The sequence below is a fragment of the Lycorma delicatula genome, chromosome 8 (assembly GCF_047948215.1).
Source record: "Lycorma delicatula isolate Av1 chromosome 8, ASM4794821v1, whole genome shotgun sequence".
In the NCBI taxonomy this organism is placed as follows: Eukaryota; Metazoa; Arthropoda; class Insecta; order Hemiptera; family Fulgoridae; genus Lycorma; species Lycorma delicatula.
Window position 1 is genome coordinate 113,118,232 of NC_134462.1, and position 14,564 is coordinate 113,132,795.

Sequence of the window (14,564 nt, forward strand, 5' to 3'; positions counted from 1 at the left end):
TTACTTTTATATATGAATCGAAAAAAATATAAGAACTTAAAAGAAAAATCCTTGCAATAATATATTCGAATTTGGTAAAAAAATTCTGCCCCTAAAAATATTTTCTCAGATTTATCATTGGAAACTCATTATAAATTTCGATTAAAAAGAAATAGTTAAAAAAAAATAAACGAATAAAATACTTCCTCAGAATGAAAAATATTACGCCGTTTTATAAGTTGACTAAGAGGTCAAATGAAATAAAATTGATGTCGGTTTCTCCATTTTAAAACTACACAGAAATCTTTCCATGTAATATAGGTTAGAATATATTTATGGAGTGAATAAAAATTAAAAAACATTTAAATTTTTAATTAATTTACAATTAATTTACATTTTCAATTAATTATTACAAACAATTAATTTTTTTCTTTTTAATACAAATGTTTTTTATTTTTTTTTTGTAAAACAAACTTAATAGAAACTAATACACAAGAATATGGATAAACTTTCAAAAAATTAATACATTATTGAAAAAAAGCCAATTACAAGAAAACAAAGGCAAGAAACCTGCGTTTTTAGACCGCTTATGTACGAGTTGAGCAAAGGTTCTCTGTAATACAAAAAATATATTATAATTTTTATCCTAAGTTATAACATTAATTTTCTTATATTTGCACACCAAAATGCTTTTAGTATTAGAAGAATTAGGTCAAGGTATAAGCCATATCATTACGCTAAACCAATCCACTACAATGTAATGAAAAAATGAAAATATATTTAAACAGTCTATATATTGTAATGAACGAAATTTTTCGTTAAAAATTTTCCAGTTGAGTTATTTGGTAAAAAAAAACACATACAGCGGAAATATCACAGTAACTTTTCCTATAAAGTTAAAAAAAAAAATCAATGAAAATAAAATAATTAGAAGGTGAAAACTATAAGAAACAAACTATAAGAAAAGAACTTTGTTTTTTTAAGTCTGGTAAAAATATATGTAAAAAAAAAAAATGGCAAATTATTACACGGCTCGGCCAGTTAAGTCACACACAGTTTTTTCATTGTGAACTCTTTTGCAATTTTTGCAATTCAAACATTAAGGGTCAATATTTTATTTTAATAATAAAATTAATTTCAACATTTTATAAAACAAAAAAACAAAAAATGAACTAACACGTTTGGAAAACCTTTTTAGTAACCGAATAAAATTAGGATATTAGGATATAAGGCGAGATTTAAGGCTAGTGCGACGCACATATGTTTTTATGGTGTGGAAGAACTACAAATGTTCAAAAAGTGTCGCAACTTTAAGGAAGAATTTTTTTTTTCTTTTGTTACATGTTTAATTGAGGAAAAATGGGTTACACAATGTAGCAGAGATTATTGATTGTCTCTCAATACATTACATGCACCAGTTATGCACAGACACAGAATACATTCACAGATAATTATGGTGTGGATGCAACAAACAAATCCTCCATCAAGCGACAAGTTCCAAGAAACAGGGAATGCAGCAGGTGCAGCTAAAAGTGGTCGGAGAAAGTGCTAACACCAGAAACGTTGATCGACGAACAAGATGGATAGAAGTCTGTGGGCCTATCTAGCCAATCTGATCTCTCCGTTGGTGTTGCCTATCGCGCGAGTGTTTAAAGATGCATCCGTACAGAATTTTTGTTGATGACCTGCAGACACTGGAAAAGGTGTAGCTTTTTGTCAGTGGTTGATGTTATATTACCCACCGGGTTGGTCTAGTGATGAACGCGTCTTTCAAATCAGCTGATTCGGAAGGCGAGAGTTCCAGCGTTCAAGTCCTAGTAAAGGCGGATTTGAATACTACTACTTATGGTGGCCCTCTGCCGTGTTTCAGATGCAGAAGCGTAAGTGCACACGAAATGAACTAAAAGTGCTCTTAGGTTATTTGAGACATTAGACCGTTTTACTGCGTGACGGCGGCTCGGAGGTTCGTAAGACTTTAACTAAAGGATACCCTCAGGGCAGTGTACTGAGTTACCTTCTTTGGATCGTAGCATTCGATTCGATGTTGCGTTTAATGTTGGCATGTGGTTGTCGTGTCGTAGTTTATGCTGACGACGCGCTGCTACTGATTGAAGGGAATTCGCGTAACGAGGTAGTGTTCCGAGCTGATCGTGCTTGTGAGACACTTCCACTGTGGAGTCTCGAACATAAGATGATTTTCAGCCCAGAGAAAACCACAATGATGCTGCTTAAGGGCCGATTGGCTGCTCCCCAACGAATCCGGGTCCAGATGGCTGGTCTCCCCATTCGGTACGTTACGATTCAAAAATACCTGGGTGTTATCCTTAATGAGAATTTTCGGTTCAAGGAATATCTACAGTATGTAGCAACAAAAAAGGCCGTTGATGCTTTTTATGGAATCCGTAGAGTCATTCATCCCGATTGGGGGTTGAATTACCGTACCATGCGTATCCTTTACAAAGGTGTTAGCAAAGCTATTATGCTGTATGCTGCGCCTGTCTGGGCTCACCGCATGGCTTTTAGGTATTGCGCGGACATTTTATTGCGGGCCAAGCCACTTCTCTTGCTGTCTGTTATAGACGGTTATAGAACAGTCTCGCGAGAGGCAGTCTGTATTATAGCCGGAGTCAGTGGTTAAGGATACCGCTTACAAAACTCGTCCTCACACCAACTATCTGCATTAATATGTAAAATATACTAAATGAATACGGGCGGGGCAAAAGGAATGAAAGAGGGGGACAGACGTATAGAGTTTTGCACAAAGTATAATTTAGTAATTGCCAACACCCAATTTAAAAATCATAATAGAAGAATATACACTTGGAAAAAGCCAGGCGATACTGCAAGGTATCAGATAGATTATATCAAGGTTAAGCAAAGATTTAGGAATCAACTCGTTGACTGCAAAACTTACCCTGGAGCAGACATTGATAGCGACCATAATTTGGTGATAATGAAATGTAGATTGGGGTTTGAGGAAGAGGAGGTAAAGAAGATTTTTGAGGAGGACATCGCAAGAGGTCTGAGTAAAAAAGATAAGGTAGAAAATGTAGAAGAAGAATGGGAGAATGTTAAAAAGGAAATTCTTAAATCAGCAGAAGCAAACTTAGGCGGAATAAAGAGAACCGGTAGAAAACCTTGGGTTTCAGACGATATATTGCAGCTGATGGATGAACGTAGAAAATATAAGAATGCTAGTGATGAAGAAAGTAAAAGGAACTATTGGCAATTAAGAAATGCTATAAACAGTAAGTGCAAACTGGCGAAAGAAGAGTGGATTAAAGAAAAGTTTTCAGAAGTGGAAAGAGAAATGAACATTGGTAAAATAGACGGAGCATACAGGAAAGTTAAACTGCGCAGTGCAGGTGAGGAAGCGATTGATAGATTATACAAGCTGGTGTGTAATATTTATGAAAAAGGGGAAGTTCCGTCAGACTTCAAAAAAGGTGTTACAGTCATGATAACCAAGAAAGCAGGGGCAGATAAATGTGAAGAATACAGAACAATTAGTTTAACTAGTCATGCATCAAAAATCTTAACAAAAATTCTATACAGAAGAATTGAGAGGAGAGTGGAAGAAGTGTTAGGAGAAGACCAATTTGGTTTCAGGAAAAGTATAGGGACAAGTGAAGCAATTTTAGGCCTCAGATTAATAGTAGAAGAAAGATGAAAGAAAAACAAACCAACATACTTTGCGTTTATAGACCTAGAAAAGGCATTCCATAACATAGACTGGAATAAAATGTTCAGCATTTTAAAAAAATTTGGGTTCAAATACGGAGATAGAAGAACAATTGCTAACATGTACAGGAACCGAACAGCAACAGTAATAATCGAAGAACATAAGAAAGAAGCCGTAATAAGAAAGGGAGTCCAACAAGGATGTTCTCTATCCCCGTTACTTTTTAATCTTTACATGGAACTAGCAGTTAATGATGTTAAAGAACAATTTAGATTCGGAGTAACAGTACAAGGTGAAAAGATAAAGATGCTACGATTTGCTGATGATATAGTAATTCTAGCCGAGAGTAAAAAGGATTTAGAAGAAACAATGAACGGCATAGATGAAGTCCTACGCAAGAACGATCGCATGAAAATAAACAAATACAAAACAAAAGTAATGAAATGTATTAGAAAGAACAAAGATGGACCAATGAATGTGAAAATAGGAGGAGAAAAGATTATGGAGGAAAAAGAATTTTGTTATTTGGGAAGTAGAATTACTAAAGGTGGACGAAACAGGAGCGATAAAAAATGCCGAAGAGCACAGGCAAAACGAGCCTTCAGTCAGAAATATAATTTGTTAACATCAAAAATTAATTTAAATGACAGGAAAACTTTTTGAAAGTATATGTTTGGAGTGTCGCTTTATATGGAAGTGAAGCATGGACAATCGGAGTATCTGAGAAGAAAAGATTAGAAGCTTTTGAAATGTGGTGCTATAGGAGAATGTTCAAAATCAGACGGGTGGATAAAGTGACAAATGAAGAGGTATTGCGGCAAATAGATGAAGAAAGAAGCATTTGGAAAAATATAGTTAAAAGAAGAGACAGACTTATAGGCCACATACTAAGGCATCCTGGAATAGTCGCTTTATTATTGGAAGGACAGGTAGAAGGGAAAAATTGTGTAGGCAGGCCACGTTTGGAATATGTAAAACAAATTGTTAGGGATGTAGGATGTAGAGGGTGTACTGAAATGAAACGACTAGCACTAGATAGGGAATCTTGGAGAGCTGCGTCAAACCAGTCAAATGATTGAAGACAAAAAAAAGCATTAATATAATGTTATTAATAAGAAGTAACACTTTTAAGAGATATAAATACTACAATAAAATATTATAATATTCTCATTGCAATACATCCAAGGGACGAAGATAAATTTTAAAATTAAAATTTATAGTAAGATAAATAATAATTTTTAATAAAAAAATATATACTTCAGTTATATTGAAATTAAAAAAAAAAAAAGTTTTAGTACAAAGATTTCATACAATTAAAATAAATTCCTATTGTTGGAGAGACAATTTATTGTATCGTATTTTTATTATTATTATTACTGGTTAAAGTAAAATGTTTAATATTTAGTTTTTTAATACTGTACGTAGATGAATAAATAATAAAAATAAAGGTACATAAAAATTCCGTTTTATCAATAAAAAAAATAAATAAAAATAAGGAAACATAAAAATAAAACAAATTTATACCGAATATATGTAACGAAACACGAGAGGAAAAGCTAACTGCAAAAGATTGCCCAATCAAACGTTTAGTACACGCACGAGTGATCACGATAAATTGCTCTTCTTTTAAAAGAAAGGTCGTTTTCAAAAACAAGCATCTCCCTCAATGTCCACTTTGACAATTTTATACTCCATTTAATTTAAGGTTAAAAACTAATCTACATTTGTAAGCTAGAACTGATGTCTAGTCGAAATACGTATATCTTATTCTGTTATATAAAATTTAAGCTTTCAAAAATACTCACGTACATTTAAAACCAAGAAAAAACCCAAGATAAACATTCACGTTTTTATTTATTTAATGTTATAAGGATAAAACTAAAAGCCTATTTTATACGTAACTACTGTGTCCTAAGTAAATTACAGTAAACAGAAGTTAGTTTAGAAAGTAAATTACTACGGATAAATTGCGGTTTCTCTCAACCGTTTATCAATCTTATATATATATATATATATATATATAAAAATGAATGTTTGTTTGTCCCGTATGCGTTCCTATACCATTCATCCGATTTTGATGAAACTTTGTTGAGTTGTTGTGCGCAAGCCTGCGAAGGTTTCTGAATTATTTTGGACCCACTAGGCGGCGCTGCGTTAAGATATTTCGAAAAATTGTATTTATGGTCCGATTTTGCTCATATTCAGAATATGTGTTACTTACATGGAAAGAAATATCACTGCAAAAAATGGACACGAAATTTAAAATAAATGGTTGGAATTCAAAATTGGGTCTTCTTGCGCAGATTTTCGAAAGTTTTTTTTTTGTTTTTATTTGTTATAACTGCTTCCGAATGAAATAGATTTTTAAAAAACAGCAGGAAATTGGTTGGACCATAAATGTTCAAAGTGGTCGAGGACAGTGAAAAACCGTTACTTATTAGAATTTATTTTTAATATTTCATACTGGTTTAATTCGTGAAAAATTTTCGATTGAAAGCCAACAAAAAACTTTTTTTTAATCTTTATTGAATATTAAAAAAAAAAATTGTTAATGAAATGAAATTACAATAATTAACAGAAAAGAATAATTAGGGAATAAATAAGATCAGTCAATTTTATAACCGATTAAAAAGAAGGAAGTTTTGAAGTCGACCCGTACATATAAATAATATATATATTATACATTAAATATATATATATATATTAGTTTTCTTTGCTGAGAAAAACTTTTAACCAAGTGCCATTTGAATGAAATCTTTTTTAAATAATATACGGTGGCCTCTGATAATTACCAGTGGTACTGGACCATTAAAAAAAGCTCATTGGGCAAAAAACTCCAATCTAGACGTTAGAATATAGTTACTGCTTTTCTAAAAGATGAGTTGAATACCTGTCTTTGATTCCATGATAGTTGATGTTTTTCTTTAAATAATTTTCTCATTGTAGCTCCCTTACTACTGTCAATCGATGTGAATGATTTTCAAGCGTTTCGTTATAAGAGAGTTTATGACACAACGAGAAACGGTGTGAGCTTTGTTATTTAGTATCATTTGAAAGGCGCTTGCAAATCAAATTTTTTTGACGTTTTCTTTCAGAGTGCATTTCTCTTGAAACATATCCTTCATGTATTTCCGTATTTTAGATAGCCTCTATTTATGTAGATCTACACGTCAGAATCTTGATCCTGAATCCTGCATCCTTTCTCTCGAGTCATAAAGTCGTTTTGAATGATCCTGTTTTGTTTCGAAAAAAACGGTGTTTTCCCTTACGAGCAGTCTATTTTGTATGCCTGCCTATATTTCCGCTTCCATATTATAAATTATAAAATTAAAAATAATAGAATTTTTTTTTTAATCTGAACCGATTCCAAGAAAAAAAAATGTATGTATGTATGATTTCAGTAGTGGACAACATAAGTACATGTTCTTTCACATTATTATTTAAACTATGACAAAGATAAAATATTACAGTTTCCGAAACATGACAAATTATTAAAAATAATAAGTTTTAATGTTATAAAAATAGAATTTAATACCATCTGAATATGTGGGATACTGTGAAATATATTTATTGAGAATTAATGACGAAAATTTAACTTATCCCACCGGGTTGGTCTAGTGGTGAGCTCGTCATTGCAAATCAGCTGATTTTGAAGTCAAGAGTTCTAAGGTTTAAATCCTAGTAAAGTCAGTTACTTTTATACGGATTTGAATATTAGATCGTGGATAAACCGGTGTTCTTTGGTGGTTGGGTTTCAATTAACCACGCATTTCAGGAATGGTCGAACTGAGAATGTACAAGACTTACACTTCATTTACACTCATACATTTCATCCTCATTCATCCTCTGAAGTAAAACCTGAACGGTAATTCCCGAAGGCTAAACAGGAAAAAGACAAAGATAATTAAAAAAAAAAAGTAAAATACATTAAAATTGATACAGTAAATAGATACAAGCCGGCTTCCGTGGTGCGAGTGGAAGCATCTCGGATTTTCATCCGGAGGTACCAGGTTCGAATCCCGGTCAGGCATGGCATTTTTAAAAGCTACAAAAATTGTCATTCATATCATCCTTTGAAGCAATACCTAACGGTGGTCCCAGAGGTTAAAAAAAAAAAGAAAAAGTAACTAAATACTTATTCAGAAGGCCAAATATCATATTCCACCCCATGAATCATTTTACACCACTATTCCATATTTTTCTCGCTTTCGAAAAGTTTCATATTAATATATCACCCAGACTAAAAAATTAAGTTATTTAATAATTCCAGTTTTCATATTCGTTAAATTATAAGTATTGTAGGTAACTCCCATATAGCATTTCCTGGAGAGTACAATACGTGAGCTGAAAGTTTACCCCTTCCCCATAATTGGGTCTAATGTGCTAGTCATTATGTTGCACTGGTCTGCTGTGCTTGTGTTTTATATACAAATGTGTCATGTTATTAGTAATCGGTTGATATCTGCTTAGACAGTACAACAAACCCCGCTCGCCCGTCCGCCTAAGGCAGCCGACATTTCGGTTGACAAAGTCGGCAAACCTTCAGCTCACTTAGTGTACAAACTTCTCATTTTTTATGATGTAAAAATGGTAATATATCCAGAATATGTTAGGTAATTTTTTTTCATTTGTATTATAAGAGTACTATATATATTATTATACATGTATACACTGTATATCCATATAGCTGAGTAAAAATGAATTTATTTTATCTTAAGTTTACAAGAGTTATTGCAAAGTTAAAACGTAATTTTGTAGGAAATGTACTTTTTAAAAGATGAGAATAAAACTATTATAATTTATCCTTAATATGCCTTTCGAGAGACATCCTACTTTCCGCGAATTTTTTTGTTGTTGCTCAAGACATGAGGATCTCGTAACACATAGAACGATTTTTAGGAAGAGTTAAAAAATTTGCAGTTAACAATTCTTTTATTATTGTTGTTGTTACTGCATTATTACTATTACTGTTATTATTAATTGATAATTATTATTAGTATTCACAGAGTCAGTGCCTGGCTGGACTACCATGGCTTGTCTCTAGTCCTCAGCAAAACGGAGATCGTGGTTCTAACGAAGAAGCGTATCGACACCCTCCTCTCACCGCGGATCGGGGTGCAGGTTCTCGAGACCAAGCCGGCCGCATAGTACCGCAGTATGATGATTGACCAGAAACTCAGCTTCGGAGAGCCGCCGATAAAGTTGCGAGAGCCATAACTGCTCTCAGCCGGCTCATGGAAAATTTCGGCGGACCGAAGGCCAGCTGACGGCGATTGCTGATGCCACGGTGCATTCCGTCCTGTTACACGGGGTGAAGTGTGGGACCAGGCATTAAAAGTCGAAAGTAACCGGAAGCGGCTCGCGCAGGTGCAACGCACCGCGGCCTTGCAAGTCGCTTCCGCGTATTGTACTGTTTCCGAGCCTGAAGTACGGTGGTCGCCGGCATCATACCCATTGCTATTATCCAAGGGAGCGCCAGGCGACCTACAGGAGTTGATGGACAGGCGAAGACCGGGAGATCATTGCCAACGAGGAACGCACTCGCACGTTTCTCGCATAGCAAAGAGGCCTGGGACCACGAGACCAGTGCACGATGGACCGCAAGGCTTATCCCTCTGGTCAGACCGTGGACGGAACTGCGGCATGGAGAAGTGGAGTACTACATGACCTACTTTTTAACGGATCACGGATACTTCTGCGCTTACCTCCATGTCATAGGGAAAGCGCCGTCCCCCGACTGCCCTGATGAACGGGACGACGCTGAGCACATCTTTTTCAAATGTGCTCGGTGAGGGGCAGATTGAGAGACACTAGAAGCGGATCTCGGAACAGCTGAACGAATCAGAACAGCAGAAATTCGTAGACAAGAATCTCGAGAACAGCGAGATGAACATATGCGACAAAATATCTAAAAACCGTGCTCGGGTTTTACTGGGTTTTAAATTTGTGCGCCAATGACTCTACCAACATAGCCCCTGCCATTATTACTGTATATGTGACACGACTGGCTGCACCAACCTCTGGGTTACTTAATTAAAAAACATGAAATAAAAAAAGAATTGACTGCGACGGGAAAGGCAGGCAAGCATATTTAGCGAACGAAGCCGCGACGGAGATTCTAGTATAAATATATAATTTGCAATGTACTGTTTTTTGATGTGATCGGAAAAAGTGTACACTGGCATTGTGAAACAAATAACAAAATTTTAGTACTACGAACGTTAAATATATTTTTTTTATAATTCTATTAATCGTATTTTCTTATCTTTACAAATTAAAGACAACTCTCAGACACGACACGTACATCCTATTATTTTTGTGAACACAATATTATTTTATTAAAAACATGAGAAAACTACTTTCACCTTTTTTCATTAAAAAATCGAGTGAATCGGAACTAATTTAAAATCTGATACCAAATTTTCCGGGTTCTTTAAAGCAATTCATGCTTTAACAGATCAACTGTCATCAGTAGTTTGCCATTAAAAATAATAATTTTTGTAACTATCAATATATATTTGTGTTGAAGAAGTTATTGTTGTTTTAAATTATATATTTAAAAAAAAAATTAATTTGTTTATGTTTTTCATTATTTTAAGTTTTTTTATTTTAATTTTAAAGTTAATAGTGTATTCTTCTTTGGTATAATTTCACGTTGTAGTTATAATACTGCACAGATATTCTAAGGATTAATTTTCTCAATAAAATAAAATATTAATAGATAATATTTCTAAAGAATATTAAAATATTAATCAACAACATGACAATTTGAAAGTTTGTTTTTAGTTTACATACAAAGTAATAAATTAGTTCCGTCTTTTTTGTAATCTAAGTTTTTCAGTAAGTCAAAAAAAAAAAAAAAAAATGAAGTAATTACTGTTACTGGATGATGATAACAGAAGTTCATCGTAGAAATATTTAAAACCAATGAAAAGAGAGTATTTGACAAATGTTTTTATATAGAAGAAAAATAGCAAACATACAACAAATAAATAAAGGTATCAAATATTTAAAATTACTTTTACAATACGTGAGAAAGGAGTTTTATTTCAGTAAAATGTTAGTAAGAGCAAATGTAATATATTACTTACCTAAATACAAAGAAGAGGTACTTGTTATACCATACACCACTAGCAGCAAGAATGTAGAATAGATTTTCATTTTCAGTACTGAAACAAAATGAAAAATAAATAAATAATGTAAACTTTTATCTTGAATAAAGATACATATGAACTAGATAAAAATTGTTTATGTAACTGGGAATTCAAAACAAATTGAAAAATTCAGCCAATAATAATAAAAATACTTTTTTTATTTTAATATCTGATTTTTAGTTGTTTATGGATTGAGATGGATTAGGACTAAATTCTTGTTGTTTGATTATTTATTACCAAAATTTTAATTATCTTTTTCTGGATTGATTATTTAGAAATCGACTTTCAGTTGTATTTTTACTTTTGGGGATGGGTATTTTTTAAAAAGATATATTACAAAATTTCCTTTTAGGCGGATCCTCCTGAAACCGGCATATTTATTTTAAATATAATTATGTCATACCACTGAGGAGATATGTGGATTTCCGTTGCATTCTTCTCTGAGTCAAACATATTGTCATGTGAGGGAAAGTCAAAAAGTAATCAGAATTTTTATTTTCCTCTCAATCACGTGTATCGCAACACTTGTGATCTTTATACTACAAATAATTATTTAATGTAATTCGTTCAATGAAAGTATTATTTCAAGTGTTAGTTGTTTGTGGTTGTGTATAAAAGTAAATTAATAATTATTGATTCTTTGTCCAATTGCACCGAGGAAGAAATGCATGCAGTAGTACAATTTTTCCATTCCGAAGGGGTGAAATCAGCAGATATTTCTATATTTCTAATAATACAGCAACAATATGAAGAAGATATTTGAGTGGAAGTAATATCTATGATGAAAACATCGAAATACGTAACAAATCATTAACAACGATCGACAACAAACTGTAATTGATGAAGTTAAAAGCGATCACTGAAGGCAAAACTCAAATCCAAAAAGCGTGGTCAAAAGGATTGATTTTTTCTCAGGATAACTTTCGACCTTATAGGGCCGACAAAAAATTCTCGGTTTTACCGATACTGTACACACCGTACATTTCTGATCTGACTACAAGCGATTTTTATTATCTTTTTAGCCTATTAAAGAAGAACTGCAAAGGAACTCTTGTCTTCAGATGAAGAGATCATGGAAGCTGTGTAAAATTGTCTATTGTCTATTGTCGGATATTGTTTAAATCGAATAGGCACGAGGCAGAGCGCTAACACGGTATCTTCGAGGTCAGTAATACTTTAACAGCTTCACTCAGGAGGACAGGTTGTTTATGGACTTCTCTTCTAGTAAAGTTAAGGAATATTTAAGTATCTAGCGTTGTTTTAAATGCTGCAAGTACGTTCACAGGGGCTAAGTTCTGTAATCATCCTGCAGTATCTGCTCGTTTTGGCGTTGAGGGGCACAAGCGTGACGAGTGTCCTAAGACGTCAGAGGGTCCATCATGCATTAATTGTAAGCGCTGTCGAAAAGACCACAATTGTCCTGTCAATAGTAAAGAATGTAGACACTTTCTGAGAGCTGTTGAAATGTATTACAACTTAACATTTAATGGTTAGATTTGATCAGTTAAATGCATAGGGTGCCTATATTGTTCAGATTGAGGTTGGTGAGATAGCGCTACGTCGAGGGTTGGCTGTTGTTCTGTTACAGCATCCATAAATTGTATCTGGTGAACTGTCAGATTTTTCTCGTTGGAAGAGATTTTATTTTGGTTCAGTTAGTTTGTTCGCTCTTTTTTGCAGAAGAGAGGTTGATTTTGTCTTCATTCGATAGCTCTCAAATCACGTTCTGGTCGTCTGGATGTTCTGAACCTGCATTGTATGTTGCAAGTTCATATTTTCATTATAGAGATCCTGCTGATCGTCATCTTGAGAAATTGAAATTATGCAAAATAAACAAACTTAAAAAAATGAAAAATCAAATAAAACAACACAATTAAATAACAATACAATTTATTAGATATCGTTATTAAAAATTAATTTTATCTAAATTTTTAAATTGTACAAGTTTTGTTTAAAACGTTTACGTGTTCATTACCTATTTAACAAAGTTATTTTTAAGCCAAACATAAAATAGTCTGTACCCTAATATTTTGTATTTTACGCCACATTTCTCAAAAATTACTAAAAGGAACGATTCTGGGATCTTTTCTTTCACTTTCTCAGATCCGATTTTATATAAAAACATTAAATTTACCCCTTAAATTGGATGTCAAGGATTATACTCTTGCTTACTTTTACTGAAGGGCAGAAATCAGGGTGAAATATTTGGCCACCCTACACTCGCTACCGAAGCGTTTCCAAAACTATGCTTATATGTACTTTTTTATTTATTTTCACCACATTTCCTGAAAGTTTGCTACATTCTTCGTGAATCACGCTGTGTAACTGAATTATAACAATGCATTAATAATCGATGATGACGAAGAAAAATTAAATGTATCTTTACATTTTGACAGAATAACTTTTAATTCGTTTAATTTTTCACTTAAATTATTTTCTACATAAATTAATAGGAAAATACTTATAATATGATACCCGAAGAGATTACTATACAGAAGAAAATATGAACCGTCGGTATCAGCCCATTTTTTGAAAAGTAGGGATTAAACGTATCGAACAGATACGTTCGTTTACCTGTTCGAACAGGAATAGGTATTATACGTATCGAACAGAGAAGTTTTTTTTGGTTGAGAAATCAGATAAAAGATCAGTGGAGTTGTTCCCTAATTACATTGTGAGGGGGAGACATACCCCTTTAATCAGATTAACCTTCTCTGGTAGTAATAAAATAAAGAATTATAACAAAATAAGAAATACAATCATGCCATTAAATGTAATCATAACCTTAGGTTTGTCGGTTTAGTAACAAATGAATTTGTTAGAATGATTATTGAAAATTATTAAATTAACTGTAACTTGAAGATATATAACTGTAAAATTTTTTAGAAGAATTTGACATATTAAAAGCGTTCTCCAGAATATTAGATTAAAAACATTTCAATTTACAAAACTGTTTCCCGCAATTAAACAAAAGGAATATTGTATTTGTGTGCGTCAATTTATACGTATGTGTATATTTGTGTGAACATTTATTTTAATTTCCAGTAATATTTCAAGTTATTTTAATTAAGCTGAACATTTTACATGTAATATCAGAATGTTTCAACCCTTCATATTACTTTACTGTACTAAAGTTACTGTACAGAATGAAAGTTATAATACTAGATTACAGGAAGTGCATTTTCTAATTTTCGTACCGCCAAGTAATATCAAAATATTAAATTGAATAAAGTTAAAATTAATTTTACGTTACTAACGTAAATATATTCGTGTATATTTTTACAAACTCGTTGAAACGTTTAAAGTTCAAATTTAATCATAATTATTAATAAACACCGATACCGCGTTATGTACTAGATTACAAAAACAAGAAAGAAAAAGGACTTCCACTCAAGAAATCAATGATTCTACTCTAAAAATAAAAGTTTGTTTAATATATTCAAGAAATATTTGTCGTTGAAAAACTAAATACCTTTTATAAAAATTGCTAATTTATTCATTAATATTGATTAGTGATTATGCATGAAAAAAATTTACGATAAATTTTACATTTAACTTGAGTTACTTTACACTATCTGTCTAGTAGTCATTATAAAGGATATAATGCTTATAGAACCATAAGAAAAAAGTTATATGTTTGAGATATAATTCATGGGATCAATCACGGTACTTTACTGTGAAAGTAATGATGTTTACTATATATGTTAAGATGTACATAGAATTCATTTAACTGTGCTTATAAATTACTG

General features: G+C 32.6%; 1 protein-coding gene across 1 annotated transcript in view; it reads right to left on the minus strand.

The window, feature by feature from the left end:
• Positions 1-14,564, minus strand: part of LOC142329012 (discoidin domain-containing receptor 2-like) — a 313,027-nt gene that overhangs the window by 268,156 nt on the left and 30,307 nt on the right. The window contains exon 2 of the mRNA XM_075373255.1: positions 10,753-10,830. Within this exon, the coding sequence (XP_075229370.1) occupies positions 10,753-10,822 (70 nt within the window). The 5' untranslated portion in view covers positions 10,823-10,830. The remainder of the gene's footprint in view (positions 1-10,752; positions 10,831-14,564) is intronic.